The 23,803-nt window shown below is 34.0% G+C and overlaps 1 protein-coding gene across 7 annotated transcripts in view; it reads right to left on the bottom strand.

Moving 5' to 3' along the window:
- USP9X (ubiquitin specific peptidase 9 X-linked) overlaps positions 1 to 23,803 on the bottom strand; it is a 118,030-nt gene that overhangs the window by 25,489 nt on the left and 68,738 nt on the right. For all 7 annotated transcript variants that reach the window (XM_025051335.1, XM_025051332.1, XM_025051333.1 and 4 more), the window contains 14 exons: positions 23,322 to 23,417; positions 22,601 to 22,812; positions 21,284 to 21,524; positions 20,792 to 20,941; positions 19,885 to 20,005; positions 13,371 to 13,501; positions 12,909 to 13,187; positions 10,469 to 10,594; positions 9,395 to 9,520; positions 8,228 to 8,394; positions 2,690 to 2,798; positions 2,299 to 2,445; positions 1,552 to 1,698; positions 600 to 822 (listed from right to left, as the gene is read on the bottom strand). In XM_025051335.1, the coding sequence (XP_024907103.1) occupies positions 600 to 822; positions 1,552 to 1,698; positions 2,299 to 2,445; positions 2,690 to 2,798; positions 8,228 to 8,394; positions 9,395 to 9,520; positions 10,469 to 10,594; positions 12,909 to 13,187; positions 13,371 to 13,501; positions 19,885 to 20,005; positions 20,792 to 20,941; positions 21,284 to 21,524; positions 22,601 to 22,812; positions 23,322 to 23,417 (2,275 nt within the window). The remainder of the gene's footprint in view (positions 1 to 599; positions 823 to 1,551; positions 1,699 to 2,298; positions 2,446 to 2,689; positions 2,799 to 8,227; positions 8,395 to 9,394; positions 9,521 to 10,468; positions 10,595 to 12,908; positions 13,188 to 13,370; positions 13,502 to 19,884; positions 20,006 to 20,791; positions 20,942 to 21,283; positions 21,525 to 22,600; positions 22,813 to 23,321; positions 23,418 to 23,803) is intronic.

A 23,803-nucleotide genomic window follows, 5' to 3' on the forward strand; every position in this document is an offset into this window, starting at 1 on the left:
ACCTGGTCTTCCTAGGTGGTCTCCCATCCAAGTACTAACCAGGCCCAACCCTGCTTAGCTTACGAGATCAGACGTCCCTCGTCTATTTTGAGCTTCAGTTCCATATCTGTTAAGATCTGGAGTCTATAGTCCATTTCATGTGAGCATTAACTGAGAATATAAAGTGCACTAAAATGTTATCTTCTCACATTTTAATATTTAAAATCAGATTTTCTTAGAGCTCGTATGAAAATAACATTAAAGAGCTTCTAAATGAGGGCCTAAAAGAGTTTCCAATGCATGAAATTTGAAGTATTAAATTTGAACTCTGGCCTCTGACTACTTATTACTCTGGAGTTTGGGTTTTATTCCATATGATTGAAATGAAATTTACTTTGCTAAATACTTGTACCACTTACAGAAAGACATTTAACAAACATCTGAAAACTTTTCTACATTAAGGCCCTCTGCCTGTAAAGGTCTTAAATTATACATCCATTTGCTAAATGTTAAACTAGTTGCTGAAAGAAAAGCATGAGTTGAAGACGCTACTAAAAGCAAAATAGGAAAACAATCTGAACGCAGAGAATTATCTGTCATTAAAATTTTAAAATACTTACTAGTTATTGCTGTGCCAATGTAATACATTTCAGTCAAAGAATCTACTATCTGTTTGAGATTCCTCACACAGCCAACAGCTAATGCTACAAGTAACTCAAAACCAGCATTAATGGTAGCTGGTGAACTACAGACTGGAATAGCCTGCTCAGCTGGCAGTTCTCCATTTCTCATATACTGCAGGTAAACATTAGATGCAGGAAAGATGAAATCATCAATTAATTCCTACAAGAGTTGGAAAAAAGGGTTACATATTAGCAATTGATATAGTACATATAATCATGTATTTATATAATGTTATAGATTATTTACACATTTATGCATGATACGCAAATATGACAGGTATAGTTATGCATGTATCTTATTTTCTAGGAAAAAAAAAATGTCTCTTGGAAGGAAATAACATTAAATTACTTGTCAGAATTCGTGATCTCATTACATTTCAAAAAACTCACTTGGATTTTCTAATCAAAACAAAACAAAACACACCCCAAAACCCCTTTAAAACTATTTACAATTAAAAAACACCCAATATCTCAGGTTAAAATTTTATTTAAGTATCAAGAGTGAGCTGACTGTAGCACTTCATAAAATCTACATTTTAACTAAGTTAACTCTTTTAATCACACGTATACCATCATTTTGAATGAAAAATGTACTAAAATGATTATTTTTGTTTCCCTGAACTGCCACACGAGAAGGTTCATTAAAGAAATATGATTAAAAATGCAGTTTTATAAAAAAGAAAAAATTAAATAGTACTTTACACAGTAGTACTGAATTTTGTTTATATACAAAACTTAGAAATTGTTGTAACCTCTATAAAGATTCTTACAAAGTAGGAAAAAGTCAGGATAATATACCAAAGATATGATACCGTAAATTAATCAAGACAGATTTGCTAACACTTAGAAGGCTAGAAAGTCTACTTTAAGACCAAGACAATGAACTTACTTTGATGAGATTAGCGCCTCCCTTTTCACAACCAATATGATACTTTTTCTCAGGGGTTTGAAAGGCCAGTAACTCTTTTGTTACCCCAAGATGGCCTTCCAAGATCGTCTCTTCCACACCTGTTTCACCAGTTCTTTTAACGTCATCCTGCCAAAGAAAAAATATCAAATACCTAACTTAGGAAAGGGAGGCAGAGAGGAAGGAAGGAGCCAGAATGAGAGGGCTGGATAAGCATGAGGAAATCCTCCAAACCTTTCCATTCTAAGCAATTTCTCTTCAGAACTTTCTAGAAGTAGGCTTTATAAAGTACTAGAGAAATGCTAATAATCTGAAGGCTGAAAGCTACAAATTTCTTCAGAAATAAATTCTCATACAATCCTAAGAAAAAAGTATTAGGTGTTAAGATCAGGAGTTAAATTAAGTGTTGGTTTACCAGACTCAATTTTTTTATGAAAATAATTCAAGAATGCTTTTTAAAAGATGAAAATTTGCCAAAAGGCCTGATATTCTATAATGAAAGCTGAAAATCAGTATTCCAAATCTCAAGTAATAAAGCGTTTTATAAAACTAGTTAGCATTCATTCTGTGATTCGTGAGTTACTAATATCCAGCAATGCAGAGCATATTCTTTGGTCCTTTTTATTATTCTTTGATGTTTTCCATTTAACCAAAATGCTCAAAACTGTAAACTATTAATAAACCACTCTATTTATCAATATGGTAAATACTGTATTAAATGCAACTTACCCTAATTCTTTTAAGCCAATCAATTTCGTTATTGAGAAGAACTTCAGCATTGGGTATATTAATATTACTATTGTAAGCGTAATTAAGAAGGTGCCTTAAAAGAGTGAAATAGTCGCCTGAGTGTTTAGCTCTCTCTCTGGCTGTGCTCTGAAACAATAAAGTAGAATAATATGAATTTACATGTCCATGCTCAGAATCCACTTTTTAAAAAGTCAGTTAACTAGAGCAGATGACTAGAGTAGATGACTAAAATAGTATAGAAAATTACTAATATTTTATTAAATAAATATAGACTGCTCTAACTTTAAAAGAAGATAAAACCATAAATTCCGGAATGTCCTTTGTTTAAAGAACAAATCATATTGATAAACATATTTAAAAAATGTCTCACCCCCAAAACGGTAAAGAGCAGAGTAATGAAGAAAAGTAGAGGCCTGTGTCCCATGCAACATCTGGTGCACATTAAAAAGAACTGCTCCTGTGCCACCTGGCGAACAGTTCTGAAATAAAAATGTTTCACATTTAATATATTATTTTCATGGAAAAAAAATGAAGATTACAACACTGGTCTCTCCTGGAAGGTGGGGAATAAGAAATAAGTAAATTAAAAATAAAATTACAAGGATACAAGGTAATACCCTCTTAAGCCAGCAACATATTATAGGTTAATTTAGGCCATGTGTCAAGAACTATAACCTCAAATTGTCACTGAAGAGTTTGAGGGATATGTTTTATAATACTCCTTTCTTGGAAAAGACTAGAAATGCTCCTCTAAATATAAGATGCTCTACAGTGAGCCTTACACATCTTTTTGGCCTCCTACAGAACTTTGTAATTCAACTGTGCTTTGGAGAAGAACAACTCTACAGGAAATCTGTTGTAACTACAACAGAATCTTATCAGTTCCCAAAGCATGGTCCCCAAATCAGCAAGAACATCATTAGGGAACTGTTAGAAATGCAAATTCTCAGGCCCTATCCCAGAAATACTGGAGGTGGGGCCCAGCAATTTGTGTTTTCACAAATCCTTCATGTGATTCTAATGTGCACTAAATATTGACAACCACTGTATTATGTAATATTCTCTCCTTGATGACCTATGGAAAAAACCTGTCTCTGGTTCTACTACTTATTGTTTTATCTAACCATTATGGATCTTTTTGTTTGTTTGTTTGTTTTAAATATATACTATATAAGATCTCACTAGAATAAATGTTCTAAGAGAGTAGAGACATCATCTATTTTAGTCTCCTGTGCCTCCAGAACCTAGAAGAGTACCTGGCATATAGTCGGTGCTAAGAACCAGTTATCAAATGTATAAATACTGTTTGTATACAACATGGTGGTATGTCTCCATTAGAAAGTAAGCTCTTTCAAGTCAGGGCTTTGTTTTGATGATGCCAGAATTTCTGACACCTAGAACAAATCTGACATACAGAAGATAATAAGCATTTGTGTATCTTACATTTTGTGGATAACTATATTAGTCTTTGAGCTAGCTGAGAGAGGGCTTAGAACCAAATTTATAATTCAATGTAAAGAACTTGAGAACATATAGTCTATGTATTAACCTCACTCCTCCTGGAAGATTTTAGGTTTAGGGTGATGAAACTCATATATGATCCAATAAATCAGAGTAATTTTAGAAACTCCATGGGTTGAATTTGGTGGAACCCAAGTTAAATGAAGTCAGGAGTATCCGTTTTTTTTTGTTTTTGTTTTTTGGAGGACAAGGTCCATAATTTCTACCAGGTTTTCAAAGATATGTTATTCATGCTGCCCTAGTTTATTTATTAAGTTAGGTATGTAACCCAATTAGAGTAGGGGTCTATAAAGTTGGTGCCTGTCAGTTCCTGATGAAACCTTCTGTAATGCTTTAAAAGAAACCTGTGTCTATCAACAAAATCTGTTGTCCTTATTTTCACAACATATTTAAAATCTGACCACTTAACACTTCTACTGTCATACTCCAGCCACTATCTTCTTTTATTTGGATTAATGAAAAAGTCTAACTCTTTTCCTGCCACTCTATACTTATTCTCAACAGAGCAATCAGAATAAACTTAAAAATGCTAACTTAGAGCATATCATTCCTCTGCTCAAAATCCTTCAATGGAGTCCCATCTCACTTAGGGTAAAAGTCAACGTCCTTCCAATGATCCATAAAATCCTTACAGGTTGCTTCTTGTTTCCTGTCTGACCTCACCCTTCTACAACTAGAGCCTCACCAAAGCTCCAACCACACTGGTCTCCTTGCTGTTCTTTAACATGTCAGGCATGTTCCTGCCTCAGGACATTTATATCTGTTGCTCCTATGCTTAAAACATACTTCTCCCTACCTACATGGATTACTACCTTATTCTTTCAGAGTTTTATTTAATGGTCACCTTTTTAGGGAAGCCTTCTCTGATGTATAGTATCCTATACAGGTATACCTCAGAGATGCTGCAGGTTTGGTTCTAGACCACAATAAAGTGAGTCATGATCTTTTTACTGATGGACAGTCTTGCCTTAAATTTATAAAAAATGCAACATCTGTGGAGCTCAATAAAGCAAAGTGCCATCAATACAGAGAGGCAAGCCTACATAAAATTGAACTCCACTGACTTCTCTTAAACTCCTTATCCCCTTTCCTGCTTTATTCCTCTTCATACAATTAATTACTATCTAACATACTATATATTTTCCCATGTCTCCCATTCCCATTCCCCATCCCCTTTAGTACACAGACTCCAAGAAGGCTGACATTTTGTCTTTTGTTTACTGCTATATTCCCAGTAGCTAGAATATTGAGTGCCTGGTACCAAATAGGTACCTGATAAATTATTTATCAATGAGACTGACTACCGTATTACATCAAACCAGACTACTCAGCTCTGCCCTGAAAGCACTATGCCAGAAGTGGCAAACTCAAATACCTCTATGGATCAGAGAAGTAACATAAAGGAGTTAAACAGGCAGAGTATATATAAAGCAACAGGTGCTAAAGAGAGCTGCAAAAAACACACCTACCTAAAAGGAATTCAAGTCCATCTGAGAGTGATTACAATAAAATAAGGTCAGTATTATGATGTGGAAGCAGACCTCATCTGATAGGAACAGAGGTAATAGGAACAGAGGTCTGGGAGACCTTCTGAGCCTAGGGATAAGGAAAACTTACTAGAAAATGTGGTATTTAAGTTGAAACTTAAAAGTAGAAGCAAGAGCCAAATTGTGGAGTGCTTATAAACCAAATTTAAATGTTCAGACTAAAAAGGCAATGGAAAGACATGGAAAGATTATAAGCAGGAAAACATCACGATCAGATTTTGCAAAGATCACTCTCTGTGTGCAGTGTGGTCAATGGATTAGAGTAACACCCCAGTGGAGGAGCACTAGGTATGGGAAGATTAAGTATACTGCAATTGTGCAGGCAATGGGTGCTGGTTGCTTAAAGAGGGTAGAAGCAGCATGGAGAAAAGTATACAGAGTCCAAAAATACAGGAAATAAAAACAACACAATGTGGAGCAAGGGTGAGAGAAAGCAAGAGCAGTGCCAATGCCCATCTTCCAGTTTTATGCACATATCTTACTCAAACATCAACCACATGCTATGTTCTGTACAGAACCTTTACTTCTGCTCCTTCCAGGTAAAAGTAAATTCCTCTTCCAATTCCTAAAGTTATTTCCCTTTTATGACACTAATTAATGTCTGTCTCAAGGTACCTCGAGTACAACTATTACTTTATTTGACTTTAGACTCTCAATGCTGAGCACATAGTAGGGACCCTCATAATTTGCTAGTAGATTAGAATTACACAGAGACAAACTATGTGGCAGAAATAAGTTGGAACGCAAGAGAACCTCGTCATTTTAGTTCAGTCTTAGGCCCTCGTCAGCAAAGTCTACCTCTGAATTGCTATAGAATTACATGGGAAAATTATGTTGGAAAAGCTTTGTAATTAGCTATACTGGTTAGTAATATGATTATTCAAATATAAACTCTACCTGCAGGCCCACAATCCTTTATTCTGAAGCTTTTGAGGCCAAATGTGTTTGGGAATTCAGATTTTAGAAAAGTAACGCCAACGAATAATGTTCAGGCCAGGCTTGCTGTCAAATTATTATAAACTGAAAGACTTTTGAACCTGTAATAGGTACTCAAAGACATTTATAAAATAAAAACTTCAGGGCAGGGTGAGAGTCAGTACTAGAGAAGAAAATCAGATATCTAAAGCTCAAAAAGATCTTAACTTTAGAAGACGCTTATTTTTGTTGAAGACAAGGTAACAGAGGCATAATGAGATGAAGTACTGTCAACAGTACTTTACTTCTTTGTATGTAAGCTTCAGGAAGGAGGAGAGTAAAATAGTTCTAACTTCCTAGAAGGGGTAATTTTCATATAGGGTAGAAGGCAGAAAACCAGTTTAATCTCCTTAGTACTTAGTTAAGCCAAGAAGTAAAATAAGTTCTTAATTCAGTTTTTTTTTTAATTTTAGAATTTCTTTAACTAGTAAGTTTTTTTAATGCTTAAAATTTTTTTCCAATTACAGTTGACATTCAATATTATATTAGTTTCAGGTGTACAGCATAGTGGTTAGACATTTATGTAGCTTTTGAGATGACCCCCCTGCCATTAAGTCTAATATCCACCTGGCATCATAGTTATTACAGTATTACTGACTATATTCCCTGTGCTGTACTTTACATTCCTGAGACTATTTTCTAACTGCCAATTTTCCTAATTTAGTCTAAAATATAATCAACATAAGAGTTAAGATATTTGCTACCTCTAGATTTGACTTCATTCAAACTGTTGGCTAATCATCTTCTCTCTCCTCCTCCCTCTGCCCAATGCATTATTACATGGAATTAGACTAATCAACCAGTTTATCTTTCTTAACATAGAGTTGTCTAACAATGATAAAGTCTCCTCAAGGACATAGCAAGTTCAACCTTATTTGGGAGGATCCTGTCAAAGGACTTTCTGAAGAGGCTTGACTAGATGTCTTAAAGGAAATTACCAAGGGCTTCTAGAATAGCACACCTTCCCACTTGAGACCCATTAAATCACTTTGTATCATCCTCTGGAGGGAGCAAATTGAACATACTCCATTACGTCATGTACACATTTAAAAAAAAAAAAAAGCTTTATCACTAGTCTTCATTTTATCAAATTGCTTATTCTGACTTTATATTAACTTTTTCATCAGTAATTTGTCATTGTTGAATAGCATGTGACAGAACAAAGCGAACATTTTTTGTCATTTCACAAAATATATGTAAGACAGATTAATTATATATAACAGTGAAATAATCAGAGCTTGAGTTTAACAAGTTACTTCATGAAGGTCAGGATTAAATTGACATAAGAGGATGGAAACCAACAATTTCTACATATCTGACCAACACACAAAAAGAAGCCCCAAACAAATTAATATCATTGATTAAAACCTCTTAAATGAAAATGAGGGCTTTATAGTTGGTCGTTATTTCTCAGTGTAAAATACAAAAGTTCTTACAATACCAATACCTTGTGAATTTCATAGTGAATTAACAACCTCACTAAAAAACCAAACACCAAAACCAAAAACACAAAAAACAAAACCCTGACAGTGAAGTAACCAAGACAGAAGACAAATGTCCGATTTAATTTAAATCTTGTAAACTAGATTTTTAAAATGAGCTAAAATACATATCTCTTAGGTAAAACAATTCTGAAATTGGAGGAAAATTAATTTTACTTTGAGAATTAATGCTGGCATTTTGCACAGACTAAAAACAAACAAATTTAGATTTAGGCAAAACACATGGTTAAAGTTTTCCTAACTAATGTGCTATAGAGACAATAAATATTTTGTTTCTGGGATAAATTCTGCCAGCATAAATAATTCATTTTTGCTTATAAAAAGAAAATCAAGTTTCTTATAATGATTAAAATAGATACTTACTTGCTGTGACAGTGCAATAGTAAGTCAATAATGAATGTCTGCCAAGCCTTTTCTTTACTAAGAGCATCTAAGGCTGTTGGAATCAAGGCAAAACATAAAGTCATCACTTCCAACGCTTCACAGCAAACCTGTTCGTCTTCCAAGTCCAGCTCACTGCCTGCATTGGTCTGTAAAATGATAGGGGCAAATAACTTAAAAATGCATTTAAGAAAAAGCTCATACAACTTCAAGTTAGTGCTTAAAACTTACCTACTCAGTTAAATCATTTGGCCTCAGCCTCTTTACTTGCAATTCTTGAGGCCTCTTTGGAATAGTTATGGAAATGACTATAATAGACAATGAAGTCCAGTTCCATATTTTGCTACTTGCCAAAGAGAGATGAAGGAACACACTGAGCTTATCACCTGTTCCTTTGTCCTCCAGGCTTCTAGAGAACTTCTAAGTTGCATACTTTTGTATCAACAACCATTCCTTTCTCAAGAACTATTATGGCCTACTAAAGTTAGGTACTTCTGACTAGTCCCATTATGTAGCTTATAGTGCTATTCTATTCAAAAGCAATTGTCAGACAATGGTTAAGGAAGGTTTTACAATCTAAAAGATGCTTGGGTAGGTAGCTAATTAAATTCTAATCTGACTTTATCAAAATTAATAATGACAGTACATGCCTAAAAACAAAAAAAACAAAAAACAAAAACAAACAAAACAAAAAAAACAAGCATTGAAGTATTAGCTGAATGAATACCCAGCACTGTATCAGGCAGATACTACAGGACACCAACACACATACCAAGCAAATCAGGGTTATGTTGGCCATAAAAGGGAAGATCTACTGAGCCAGACAAGTTCCTATAACTTAATTTTCCGTTCTAAATATGCAGAAGTGGCTATCAGGGGCAGGTACATTATGTCAGACAATCAGATTATATCTAACGCAGGTGAGAAGTAGAAAAGATAGTTTCATTAAAAAAAAAAAAAAAGGCAGTCTCATGGCAGGATTCTGAAGTACTTTATTTTCAGAGTACAATTTTACTGTATTCTCACCATTACTAGTTAATTTTCATCCTATTAAGATGCAAATGATTAGAATTTTAAGGCTAGCTTCAGCTTCATGCACAATTAAACATCATTTATTTCAAAGGAATATATTTCTGTGATAATTCTTACCTTCTCATAAATTTTAGTGATTTCTTCATTTGAGCTAAATACTAGCTGTAATGCTCCACATCCTGATGCCCAGATAATTTTTTGTATAGCTCTAATTACGCAAATATCAGGCATATATCTTGAAGCCTGCAAGATGAGTAATTACAACTGTTGAAAGAGTATCTATCAGAGAGGAATAACCATTAGATAAGCAAAAATGTTTCTCCTTGTAAGAGAATTGGAATGGCCGTGAAGCAGCACCATTGTCTTTAGGTTCCCAAGTTGCCTTTGTCCCATTTTTTTGTTTAACAGCAATACCACAAAGTATGTATTCCAAGTTATTAGCTGGCCCTTTCAAAAGAATCTTAAAAAGACTGCAAAGGAGATCTAAACATTCTACTCCTAGTATTTTTACCCAAGATAAATAAAAACCTATGTCACACAAACACTGTACAGAATGTTCACAACAGCTTTACTCACAATCAAAAAGTAAAACAATCCAAATGTCCTTCGCCAAGTATATGGATAAATGCAATGTGAAATATTCATCATAGGATACTACTCAGAAATAAAAAAGAACCGACTAAAGGTTTGCAAAGCACTAATAATTCTCAGTCATTATTCTGAGCCAAAGAAGCGAGACATAAAAGAACACACACTGTAGGATTCCACTTCTATAAAATCCTAGAAAATGAAAACTAGTATATAGTCTCAAAAGATCAGTGGTTATCTAGGGTGAGGGGTGGAGGGAAGAATAGACTGCAAAAGTGCACACGGAAAAAGTGGTAGAAATGTTCTGTGTCTTGAGGGTGATTTCACATATATATATGCATATCAAAATCCATTGAATGATATACTTTAAAAGGATGCTGTTTGTTGTGCAGAAAGAGGATTAAAACCAGAAAATACTAATAAATATTAGATAAAATTCATGTTAAAGGAACTTTATCTAGACCGAGACAGTGATTAAAGTGAGTGAGCCTAAGAAAATTAAGCCCTAAATTGAGATCAAATTTATTTCCTCAATTAAGAGGGTCAAAAATATAAAGAAATAAACCTTCCAGGATTTCAGAGCTTTGAAAGTTTAATACTAACCTCATCAGATATTTGCTGAGCAAGACGAATTGACACATTTCTAAGCATGCATTCAGATGATGGATTAGGAATGCTCTGAAGGGCACTTTGTAGCACCACTGCTTGATCATGAGTAACTTGGCTGACCTGAAAAAGGACAACCATTTTACTTGGAGTAAATAATTTGACACGACCAGACCAGACATCTGTTCCTCACCCATCACCACTCCCTCAGGATGACCTCCTTCTATATATGTATTGCAGCAGAACTTGTGGTGACTTACACAAAAAGTACTTCGCATTGCCAACAATGCAGGCTTCCTCTTTTTTCTGTGCATTAGAATGCTGCATATCCCTATGCAAACCCCCATTTTAGATCAATCCAACTTGTGTCTCTACATCTGGGTTCAGCAAAACTTTGTAGCAGTAAGTGAAAAGCTGAACCGGTAAGTTCCAACCCTAACTAGAGACTCAGTTAAGGTACACCACATCTTTTACATACACGCTCCTGGGAAGACCCTGCGCCCATTCCCACTGGTCATCAAATTGTTCTTTAAAAAGGAGAAAAATTAAGAAATATCAGTAAGAGAATAAAAGTACAAATGTACTAAAAGTATTAGTGTTTTACTTAATAGTATACTCAAGATTTTAAATCCATTAAAAAAAAAATTTATTTTTTAAGTAGTTATTAGCCAGGCTATTTTTACTGTCTTTCAGTTTAATTCCCCTTCTCTATATTGTAAGTACAGCTGACCCTTAAACAACTTATATGCATCCACTTATATTCAGATTTTTTCCCCTAATAAACAGTCGGCCCTCTGTAGTCCTGGACATCACATCCACAGATTCAACCAACCATGGATTGAAAATAGTATTTTATTTTCTGGGGAGTAGGGTGGGGTGCGGTGGTACATAAACAGTAGAAATTTATTTCCTCTCAGATTTGAAGACTGAAAGTCTGAGGCTGGAGTGTCACCACAGTCAGGTTCTCATGAGGATTTTCTTCATGGCTTGCAGATGATTATCTTCTCGCTGTGTGCTCACAATGGAGGGTGGATAGGGGGGCAAAAACAGTATTTTCAGTCTGTGGTTGGGAATCGGTAGGTGTGGAGGGCCGACTTAAGCTATACACAAATTTTCTACTGACCCTTAAACAACCCCCATGTTGTTCAATGGTCAACTATATTTTTATAATAGTATTTAAGACAGATCTGTTTTACTAATTTACCTTTAGCTCCCTGCTAATTGTGAGCTTCTTGAGGTTAGAGGCTAATTACATACCTTTATTTCCACAATAGCACATTTTCTGAATAAATATTGAAGAAAAGTTAAAGAGGGAAGCATCTAATTGTTTTCTGTGTACTTCATTAAGCACCTGTGCCAGGGATCATGATAAGAATCTGTTTTTATCTTAACAATAATGACTTTTTAAATTCTAACAAACATGGAACCCCAATTACAAAACAATATAGGGTTTAGATCATTTTGAAAATCCTTTTTAAAGGAATATTTCTAATATATATGCAAGTGAAGTGAATAGTATTACGAACTCCCATGTACTCACTGCCCAGCGTCAACAACCGTGAACAAAGGACCAAAATAGTGTATCTAACCAGCACCCTTACTTTCCACCCCCTCCCCACCCCAGGAGTATTTTCAAGCAAATTCTGGTTATCATATAATTTCATGTGTAACTATTTTAGCAACTACTTTTAAAAAAATGGGGGGTGGGGGATAGGGGAGGGTGCTATTTATTTTAAATACAATCACAGTATCTTTCACACTTAAAACAATTACAAGGGTTATCATCACAATTATGTGATATTGTATCACATAGCTAATCAACACTCCAGTCTCCCTGATTAAAACCTAAGCCATTTCTAAAAAAGAAATTCTATATTACTAAAGCTCTTAACTTCTATCTGTAACATAGTAAACCATTACTTATGATGCATATAAAAGAACTCAAACTTTAGTCATAATTAAATGTGTAGTTTGACCTCTCACAAATAGGCATTGAATTCTGACTTGTCTTGAGAACTTTTGTAGATCAAGGACACCGCCAAGGTAAAGATGGAGTCAGAGTAAGCTCAGAACTGGAGATTCAGCCTGTTAAAGTGGGAAGAGGCTGGCAACAGGCTAAATCAATTATATCTTTAAAAAAAATTACCACTTGTGTCTTTAATATCTGCCAAATATGAGTTAGTAAGCGATTCATATGGAAATTTTATTAGGTTTAAAATAACTGAAAGTCAACAGGATTTAAGGGGGCAGGGAGAACTATCCTCTCAAATAAGAGTATATAGTCAGTGAAAAGAAAAGATCTAAAATGTGGTATCACTGGAATGGAACTGGCAACATTTATAATTAACTTTGAATTTTACACTTAAGTTGCTGAGAAGTTCAGCCTTAAAAATTACCATCTATTATTGTAAAAAGATGTTTTAAAAGTTTACATTACCGATGTCATAGGATTCACGCCTTCTACACCTGGCTGAAAAGCTTCTGCCACAGCTCGAACGTGGCCATAGCCAATGGCAGTTAGCAACAGTTTGGCTATTTTAAGAGCATTGAGGTAGGCACCCCTTCGAGTTTCCATATCTGCATTTGGTAGGAAGTTATTTCTGGTTAGCATACTCAGAATAAGGGGTAGGCCACCGCTTTTCAAGAAGTGAAATTGAAAATCAGAGGAATCATCAGCCAGAGGTGCGCCGGCAGGCATTAACAAGGCATAGACTACCTGAGAAAAAAGGAGAAGGACGTATTAAAAGGTTTTTAAAGTATTTTTTTCCTATCATCACTGCTAAGAAATTCTTTTGACTATTTCGAAGATATTCCATTACAATGTTATCTATGTTCTTCACATTACCATAAAAGGTCAAATTTAAAGAACATAGAATAAATTCAAAAGAAAAAAACGAACCTCTGTTAGGTATAGCACTTGTGAGGCTGAAGGACCAAAGAAAAGCGAGTCAAGAGATGGACTAAGGCTGCTTTCTCCAAGTTTGGCATGGTCTAAACAAATAGCTCTTAATTTTTCTATTGTTGTGCTATCTGTAAGAAGAAAAAAGACACAGTCTAAGATAAGCACCATTCATGTGTTCATAACATTTTACTTTTGATATTTTGAAGACCATTTTAGTATAAAATAACAATTCAGTTGCATTATAGGCTCAAACTTCACGAGACATAACTGATCTGGACTGGTTAAAAAAAAATAATAATAAATCAAAATAAACCAGAACTCTTTAATCAGCCAACCCAAACACAAAGGAAGCAGTCTCCTCTTACTCAGAGACCTCAAATCAACATGCCTTCCCCTCAGCCACTGAAGAGGGAAAAAATACACTTCAAAAGGAAGCAGTTCTTATAAAAAATAACAAAAAGAAAAGATTGACAAGCTCTTCCTTCCAACTTCTCTACTGTTAGCTTCCCTGGCACTGTGCATTATCTAGTATGTTTTACTGAAAAAGGCTTAGTGGTACTCTAAAACTGAACATTCAAAAGCAAACGTTAAAAAAAAAAAAAAAAAAAAGAATTGGACACAGCTTTTTTTGATAATATTAAAAGATGAGTTTCTTTTAAATCACAGTGAAAAGATGCCAAAAAGAATAAAAAGAAAAGATAATCCCAGGATACAAGTAAGCATTAGCCACCACTCAAAGTGAATCAACTTTTAGAAAGTACTTTGACAAAAAAATTATTTCCAACATAAATGCCCTATGATTAAAATGTCACTTGCTAAAAAAATCTTTTTTTAAAGTAAAAGCTTTTTTTTTTGAAGACTAACGATAACTGAAAGTTACTACAATTTCCTTAGGGTCAGCTAATTCTTACAGTCCTAGAAAGAATCTGGAAATACGTTATTATCAAAACAGTCTTCCATTTGTGTTAAAATTGTTAGTTTTCCCTATTCTGAAGAGATAGTGACATACAATGTAAACTAAATGAGACATTAAATTTTCATAAATTTGTGATTGTCTACACATCATCCCTTATATCTTTTTAAATTGATTAAAATGACATTATGTCATTTTACTGATTTACCAGTTTAATCTCTATTATTGGGCATTTAGGTTTGTTTTACCCAACTTTTTTTTTTTTTTTTTACACTAAAGGTCCTAGGAGTCAAATATTCGCAATTATTTCATCAGGAAAAAATCCTACAAGCAGAAAGAACTGCAAGGTCCATGACTTCTGACAAAAATCAGAAAACAAAAAAGGTCAATACAGTGTTTACTTTAGAAAAAGGATATAATGAAAATACAAGACAGCTTTTATAATCATCTGAGCCAATTACTGAACTATATTTATCAGCAACATACTCATAAACCCCACTAACTTTAGATCAATAAGGCTGGAAAGCAATTTCTCACTAATGTAAAGATAGATAAAACATGGTATGGAGAAAGACAAAGTCAGATTAGTACGATATGAACCCATGGTTTTTTCTAACAGAGACAGATATAGAAATTGATATAGATTTTGGTTTCTAAATACCCTCTCACTAAAAGGGGAAATGGCTGATTCCAGGGCTGGAAAAGAGAAAGTACTAGATGAGCTTTAAAAATATGCCAGAAAGTAATAAAGTACTCAAAAAAAAAAAAAACCCCAAAACAAACAAACAAACAAAAAACGATGAGGCTATATAAAAAAGGCTCTGGATCCACATAAAAAACACAGTGGGTCCATCCACTGACAGAATCTGGGACAACTGAGCATCAAAATAAAGTTTATAACCCAACAGATAAACTAAGAATCCATGAGCAAATAGTGATTAACACCTAATAAATAGGAGAGAAGGCAAAGCTCTATGTTATAGTAGAATGCCAACTAATAAATGTAGAAAGTATGATCAAGATCATTTTGTAGCCATCATAGAAAAATCTGATTCAGGCAATAATTACAATGAATGATAAAACAAGTAAACATCTGATGAGGAAAAAAAAGAGTTACAGAATCCTAGAACAGAACAACTTTACAGAGGAGAAACCCGACAAACATCAGTTAGATGATGTGGGGTAATGTCACCAACAAAGGACTGACCATGTGCTTCCTGGTGGATGCCGAGAAAGACAGAGGATGAGCAGTAATGTCGAAAAATATATACAACTTATATATATATAACCATTAGGAAACAGATAAACACAAAGAGACACATTCGATACCACAATTATCTGTGTTTTCAAAACCATCAGGGTCATAAAAAAGAAAGACTAAGGAACTGTTCCAGATTAAAGAGACAGACCAACTAATCAAGCAATGATGAACCTGAGTTGGATCTTCTATCAGAAAACATTGTACGTTATTGGGAGAACTGGTAAAATATTAATAAGGCCTGTAAATTACAGTAATGTATCAATGCTAAATTTTCTGATTTTAATTAATACTGTGGCAATATTAAAAGAATGTCTTTGTTTTTAGAAAGCATTAAGGTATTATAAAAAGATATGGTATCTATAACTTGTTTCTCAAAGGTTAAAAAAAAAATCCTTTCAGAGAGAACAACGTAACGACTATGGTAATATGCTAATTATTGAATCTGGGAAAGGGTAACCAAGATTGTTCTCTTAAGTTTGAACTTATGTCAATAAAAAAAGTTCAAATAGGAAAAAAGGAACTCTATGAATAAACAAGACATGTGCAGGAAAAGAAAATATACATCTCTTAGTAACATCTAGCAGAGAAATAAGTACAGTCACAACACGTTTTTATAACCTTAATTAGCTCATATTTAATTGGCAAATAGAATGATGTCAGTATAATGTAGAAGGTGAGTTTGTTTATATGTGATTTCTTCCATACAATAAGAACAATATAGCAGGAGAATAATTCTAATTTTCAACAACAAAAACCATAACCAATCAAAGAAAAACTTCTCATGAAGCTTGCCACACTAGGAAGAAGCCCTTTTAACTTTTAGGAATATTAAAAGTGACCACCTGCACGCAGGGCTCATCCTGGGAGGTACATATCCAGACTCCTATGACTCTTGGCAGATTTTACTTTGTCCTGTGCCCACCTTTATGGTAGTCTGTCTCAGAGATCCACTTCCATCTGTATTATCTCAGCATATTCAAACCAGCATTTTCTCTCTATTGGTTTCATGTCTTTTTATTATCTCCTTAGGCAGCTTTTGGCTACACTTAACTACCTGTGTGGGCTGTCCAAGTTATCCCTAAAGACACTTATTATGTCTATTAACACTGTGTTTAAACTCTATGTGAAAGGCTTGCCTAGTCTAGGGTGTTAGAGCCCAAGCAGGGTGAGGAAGATGTCTATGTGGGAGGAGGAGGAGGCAGTCCTATGTAGGGACTTAAGAGGCCAAGTAGGTGAAAGAAATCGTAACAATGGGGTAGAGCTCAGCGTGATGATTCAACTCAAACAGAATGAGGGTGTCCGTGGGGTGGAGCAAGGCCCAGCATAAATGAATATAAAATATATAGACCGAGAGCAAGAACCCTTCCACACAGAGAAAGGGGTGGTGGTATAGAGGTGATTGATTACGCAAGTATTAATTAAATAGGAAAACATATTAAAAGATAATGAGGGCCAGGTTTTTCATGATCAGAGAAGGAAGTTACAAATATGGAAAGGGAGAAATCTAGAATGAACCTTGTAATACTGGACTGGAGTTAGGACTACCATGATGTTTAAATCCATCCACCCATGTGTGTGTGTGTGTCTATGGGTATACACATATATGTATGTATATATAAAATATAGATGTAAATGTAGATGTACACACATATATTCCTTCGTTCTATTCAGTGAGAGGCCAGTAGCAATGAGCACAGTTAGTGTCTAGATATTCCCTTCTAAATACTATTCTCCAGCAAAAGGAACCAGGGCTCCCTCGAGAAATGACTAATTCCAGCACTGAGGTAGAGAGTGAATACATGATATTCACCTGAAACATCTTCAGCCAGAAAGCATGCAAGCACTCAAAGAATGATGGTAACATGTTAAAATGACACAGAAACTGGCTTAAAGAGGCTCCCACTGGCCAAATGAGATAACTGGAGCATCTAAATAAATCAGTTATGAATTATATAACCCCTTGAATAGGAAACCATGAGTTTATACAACTATACATGAATGAAAAAACTGAAAGCCTGGAGAGAAACAGCATACAGTTTCAAAGTACCACCTTCCTCACAAAATACTTAGGGAAAAAGTTAGTGGAGAAGCCTATGACACTTAAGTGCTCAACAGTGATTCAAAAACGGAAAAAAATGGCAACTAAACACAACATGAAGGAAGCACTGAGAAAAACGAAGCCTCACTTATATGGTATTCCCTCCAGACACATAACCTGAATCTTACCATGCTGAAACAGATAAATATAAATTGAAATAAAAACAATTGGCCTGTAATCTTCAAAAATGTCTAGGTGATAAAAGTCATAGAATGAGAAACTATTCCAGAAGGAAACTAAAATCTATGTCAACTAAATGCAATGCATGATTCTGAGCTGGATCTTTTTGCTCTAAGGGACTGCTGATAGTAATGAATCAATGTTAATGTTCTGGTTTAGATGGGTATATTTTGGTTCTACAGACAAATATCCTTGTTTGTTGGGAATACACAGTAAAGTACTTAAGGGTGATGGGACATTAGCCCAGCAAATTACTCTCAAATGGTTCTCAAAGAAGTTCTTGAATTGTATTTCTACCTTTTCTGTAAAAGTTGTAAGTGTTTCAAAACAAATTAAAAATTTTTTTTCCAAGTTTTCCCCACAATTATTTTTAGTGCATGATTTTGCAAAGCATTAGGTTTTAGAGGAAAACACATATATTAGAGCAGAAACACTGAAATATGTTCATGAAAAACAAAATCCTATGGAAAAGAATCACCCAGAGAAAGGTCTTGAACATTAAACACTAGAATATCTGGGGGCAAAAAGTAATGGAAGAGTTAGAAAAAGTTAAGGAAATGACTTGAGCTGGAATAAAACTAATGAAAGAAGAAAGAAAAGGTGAGAAAATGAGACTTAGTAGATTTAACACCACATTTCAAAGACACACAGAAAGCAAAACATGGAAAAGAAAATTAGCAAATACAAATACTTCACAAATTAGGTATCTTTAAGCCCACTGAGCACCTACCATAAAAAAACCTATTCCAAGGCATCTCATCACAAAATCTCAAAACTCAATGATAAAACCAAAACTTACAGAAACAAAGATCACATGCAAAGAAAGAGAACTCAAAGAGCTTTGTTCTTCACGTTAGCAGCATTACCAGCTAGACAGAGTAAATTTTCAACCTAGAATTCTATACCAAAACTACTAATTAATGTGACGGTTTGGCTGCATTAAGATAAGCAATGTTTCAAAAAACAAAAACAAAAAAACACCTCCCATGTACGCTTTCTGAGACAACTGCGGGAGGGTGTGCTTTTAGCATCTAAAGAAAGGCTGAAGACATAGAAGCCAGTGAATGGGAATCTGCCACAGGAAAGCTGAAGAAAGGAGTCTCCAAAGCATAGCTGCGTAGCAAACCACCAGATGAGAGGAAGAAAAGGTCCAGGACAACAGTGGAGCTGACAGATGAATAATGTACTTATTAATGGAAAGTTATTACATGCTGTGTGGGAAGACTTTGCTATAGGTATAGATAAATAAAGAAAAAAGGGAAAATTTATTGAATGCAGAAAAGAGAAGTTTTCAGTGATACAATAAATTACTTTTCACACTTCAAAATTTCATTTTCTTTTTTTTTTTTATCCCACTCTTGAAAACATAAATGCTGAGCATGAAGCAAAAATTGAGAGAACGCGGGAGTAAGAGTTTTCATCTACGGAATAGAAAATCAGTAGATATCCAAAATCAGCAGAGTTGTACAAAAATGTTACTTACAGATATGAAGATATATATACACACACACAAAAATAAAAGCTACAAATTCAGAGTGGTTGTTTTTAAAGAATAAAAAGTGGTTGTTTTTAAGGAACAATGCTATAGATGACACGTGACCCAAAATACAGTCCAGGGGTCTGAAAACATTTTCTGTTAAGTGCCAGACAGCAAATATTTAAGGCTTTGTGGGTTATATGGTCTCTACTACAACAACTGAGCTCTGTTGTGTTAAGACAAAAGCAGCCATAGATAGTCTGTAAATGACTGAACATGTATGCACACCAATAAATTGTTTATGGACACCAAAATTTACATTTCATATAATTTACATGAGTCACAAAAATATTGTTTTTTGATTTTTTTCTTTAGCCAGTAAAAACGTAAAAACCATTCTAAGCTCTTGGGCTGTATATAAAATAGGCAGTAGGCTGTAGGTCTGCCAACTCCTACTCTAGTCTACACAAGGCATGTTCCATCTAGGAAAAGAATTTGTTATTATACCGTTATTATCTATCATGTACTTTATCAATATTATCATTAAAAAACAAAAAACAAAAAACAAAAAACACCTCTTACCTGGTGGCATAAGTTTCATAAGTACTCTTGCTCCATCTCTAAGAGGTGGCATATTTAGGCTGCTACCCAAGTCTGCAACTTGCCAAAGGAAAGAGATGTATCTGGGATGCAGTGACATTATCTAGAATACAAAATACACAAAATACTTACCTACCTGTGAATTATACCTTCCCAAAAGAAGAGGCCCAAATAAATTTGTTAATCTCCTCAATTTTGCTTGTCATTTCTATTCTCTAAAGTAGTCTGTCTTCTCCCCATCTTCTCAACTTTATAAATCCTTCATGATGCAGACTGAATACATTATCCAAGTGACCTCCAGTAATTTCTGTGTGACAGCTTTAACTATTTGGTTAAAGCATTTCTACCATACATGCAAGTACATACAAAAGGCTGCCATGTCCACTAATTCAAGTGTTGTAGAGGAACCAATCCTTCTGATACTGGATTGGCTGTACTACTGTAGCCATTAAAATTCTTATGGGGAAGGGTGGATGAAGGTAAGGAAAGGAGTCACTGTTTCTTTAGATACATGTTACTGACAATTTGAGAAAGACTATTTTTCTACAGAAATAGTTCTGAAAGATTTATTTTTGTGATACAAATACAAAATACAGTGATATTTTTCTAAATTTATATATTCAATAATGATAATTAAGCTGTATAATAGGTTAACTTTACGGAAACAATACTGTATCTATAGGAAAATGTTTTAAATTTCAACCAGGTTACAATCACCTTTCAGAGGGATCCATTCTGAAGTTGATGGTTAATTGTATAGTTAGTTATTTGATATTTTGCCACATTAACTGCAAGCTCCTCAAGAAAAAAGAACTATCCTATATACCTGTTTATTCTCAAGAACCTAGCATAATGCCTTGCATACAGTAGCTTAAAACTAACTACTTACCACCCCAGGCAAACAGCTTTCCACTTCTGGATTGGGACCATCACTATAATGATTACCATGGTTTCCAGGAGAGCCAGTTGAGGAATCAGAAGAGCTATCAGGGCTTGAAGGCATATTGGAACTTATTTGTGTAAGTTTGGCTGTAATTAGCTGAAAATGATATACTACGTTAATATCAAAGACAAGGAAAAATATACAAAACAGATGTTAGTGATACACCAACGAAAACAAAAACCTACATGCTATATATTTTTAAAATAAATTTTTTAAGTGTTGTTTAACATAACCACTTAGTTTTGTTTTTAGAAACCCTTTCTTCTACTATATTGTAGGTAACATGATGTTTGTCTTTAGCGTTATATCAAAACACTTAATACAGAGCCTCACACATACAGATGCTCCATTACCATTTTCATGAAATGTTGACTGTTGATATGAAAAACATCATCAGGTTTGATTTTCTTGAGAAGTTTGGCAATTATAGATACTTACCGATTTATCTTTTAAGTTTAATTGACCGATCAACTTTCTATCATCTGCAGGATCTATCAGTTCACCACCCACAAAGAGCTCAATTTTTGTATGGGCTACATTGGCTTTAATACGATTCAGAATACATCGTCGTACTGAACCGATTGTATCATTTGTATGAGACCATACGTCCAAGTCATCAACCTGTCTGCCCTGGTTTGGAAACCGAACTATAAAAGAGAGATGTTTCCCACGAAAAGCTCTGGGAGGAACAAAAGAGAAAACATCATCACATTCAGCAGACTTTTCAATCTTCTTGTAAAGAAAATAAAGCTAAAACTAATACTGAACATTTTCTTATTAAACGAGAGAAAGTTAAGGATACTTATTTTTAGGATCTTGAAAATAAAAACTTATTGCTCCTTTAACTATAAATATTATAAACAATCTTCAAAACACAACAATCATACTCCATTATTGTTACTCTTGTACCTATGGTTGTAGAAAATAAGATGTCTAGTTATAAGAAATTACCATAGGAAAAATCAGTCACACACTTCACTTATTTTTATGCTATAAAAGCCCAACTCATTAACACTAAATTTGGAAGATAACTATCTTGAGAGTATCAACAAAAAAAGCTAAGTAAGATGTACACTTTTTCCTGAAAAATTCCTAATCAAAACCCCCCTCCAATGATATTTATGTTGGTATATTATCTTCTTGTAGGTAAGATACAAAAAATAAAAATCATGCTTAAGGAGCAATTTTAAATAATTCCATGGTTAACAAAGAACTCTTTTACGAAGAATATCTTTTAAAATAAATATTGCAGCACTTGTTCTATAAACATCTCTATAAATACTATTTGAATTACTAAACGGTAAGACCTTAAGAGAACTGTTAGCAGACCACTTGAAAATATTTCTTGCTATATCGGCTATCTGTCAAAGCAGCTATTAAGAGCTTTTTCTAATTACTCTTCAATTTGACTATGCTATTATTTTTAACAGTATAAACGAATGGCATCAAAACACTGCAACTCTTACTGAGTAATAAAGTCAATGGGAAAAAAAGAGAAAACCTGGTTTAACGAGTGAGAAAGCCCTACCAACCAAAAACACAACAACAAAAAAAACAGATCCTAGAAAACAACAGGTGTATCACTAAAAAGATTCTATAACATGCAAATAACGTTTTTAATGGGCAAGACACCAACATTTTCAAAAACAAAAATTTCCTCTTTAATTTTCTGTACATCAGTTTTTAAAAAATCAAACAGCTAGGAAAAAACAAAATAATTATGTAGTAGCACTAACAGATCAGTTATTCACAAACCTTGACATAGGTAGAATTGTTCTTTCCTCATGATAATCACTGTCACATTCATTTATATACTCCCTTAACACAGTTAATACTCGAACCATTCGAACAGCTTCCTGTCTTGCACAATTAATACTGTCTTTGTCACCATCCAAAACACACAATGTGTCATAGGAGGCTTTCAAACGGTCAAAGCAAGACTGAATGAAGTCTTCATGGATTACCACCTACAAATAATGGGCCAAATAAGACAGTTCAAGTTGCTTTAAAATGTGAAAATTAAATGTATATATAAAACAAGGCAATTAAAGATGACAAGAATTAGTTTAAAGGCAGCTCTCATTAACCATGATCTTAGTTAACCAGAGTATATACTGATAATAAACATACTACATTCTGTCAAAAGAAACTAGAATTATCTAAGTTAAGTATAAACTAGATACTCAAAAAACAGACTTCAGGATTTGGCATTAGAATCAAAAGATATTCAGTCAAAATCTCTGCCCATAATTATATATAAGATCATCACATCAAGATATTTATCAAGACAAGAGTGATTTAGACAGCATTTTGTATGAGAGAAATATGGACTAAATATTTTAGGTATATTTTTAGTAAGAGTTGAAACAAAAGCATTTCCAGTTAATTATGAATTAAAGAATAAATTCTTATAAGCCAAAGAGTTCTTCAATCAGAATTAGAATTTGTGGAAGTTTTAGTGTACATCAATCCTCACCTGATTGACCTGTAGTCTTGGACCAAGGTTTGTGTATATTTCTTTAAGGAGATCTATAGCTCTGCTGGCAATATCATCATTACTCTGAATTACGACCTAGGTTCAAAAAGATTCAAGCATAAATATCTTTCAAGAAAAATTTCTTAGTTGAGCATTTAAATTCAAACCATACCTTCAGTTATTTTTAATACAGTATTCGATAATTTAAGGGTACATCAACTTTGATAATTAAGTAAACTAAGTAAAATTAAGTGAGAAAACAGACCAAGAGAAAAAATAAATGCAAAACTCAAGTCCTTGGAAAAAGAAATTTGTTTAAGAATGAAAGACACATTATACTAAGGATATAATATGCTTTGGCCAGTATTATCATTATTTTTGATTGACGTATTATTGACTTACAATATCCTATAACTTTCAGATATACACCAGTGATTCGACATTTATATACATTACGAAATGACCCTCACAATGAGTCTAGG

The sequence above is a fragment of the Pteropus alecto genome, unplaced genomic scaffold (genome assembly GCF_000325575.1).
Source record: "Pteropus alecto unplaced genomic scaffold, ASM32557v1 scaffold28, whole genome shotgun sequence".
NCBI lineage: Eukaryota > Metazoa > Chordata > Mammalia > Chiroptera > Pteropodidae > Pteropus > Pteropus alecto.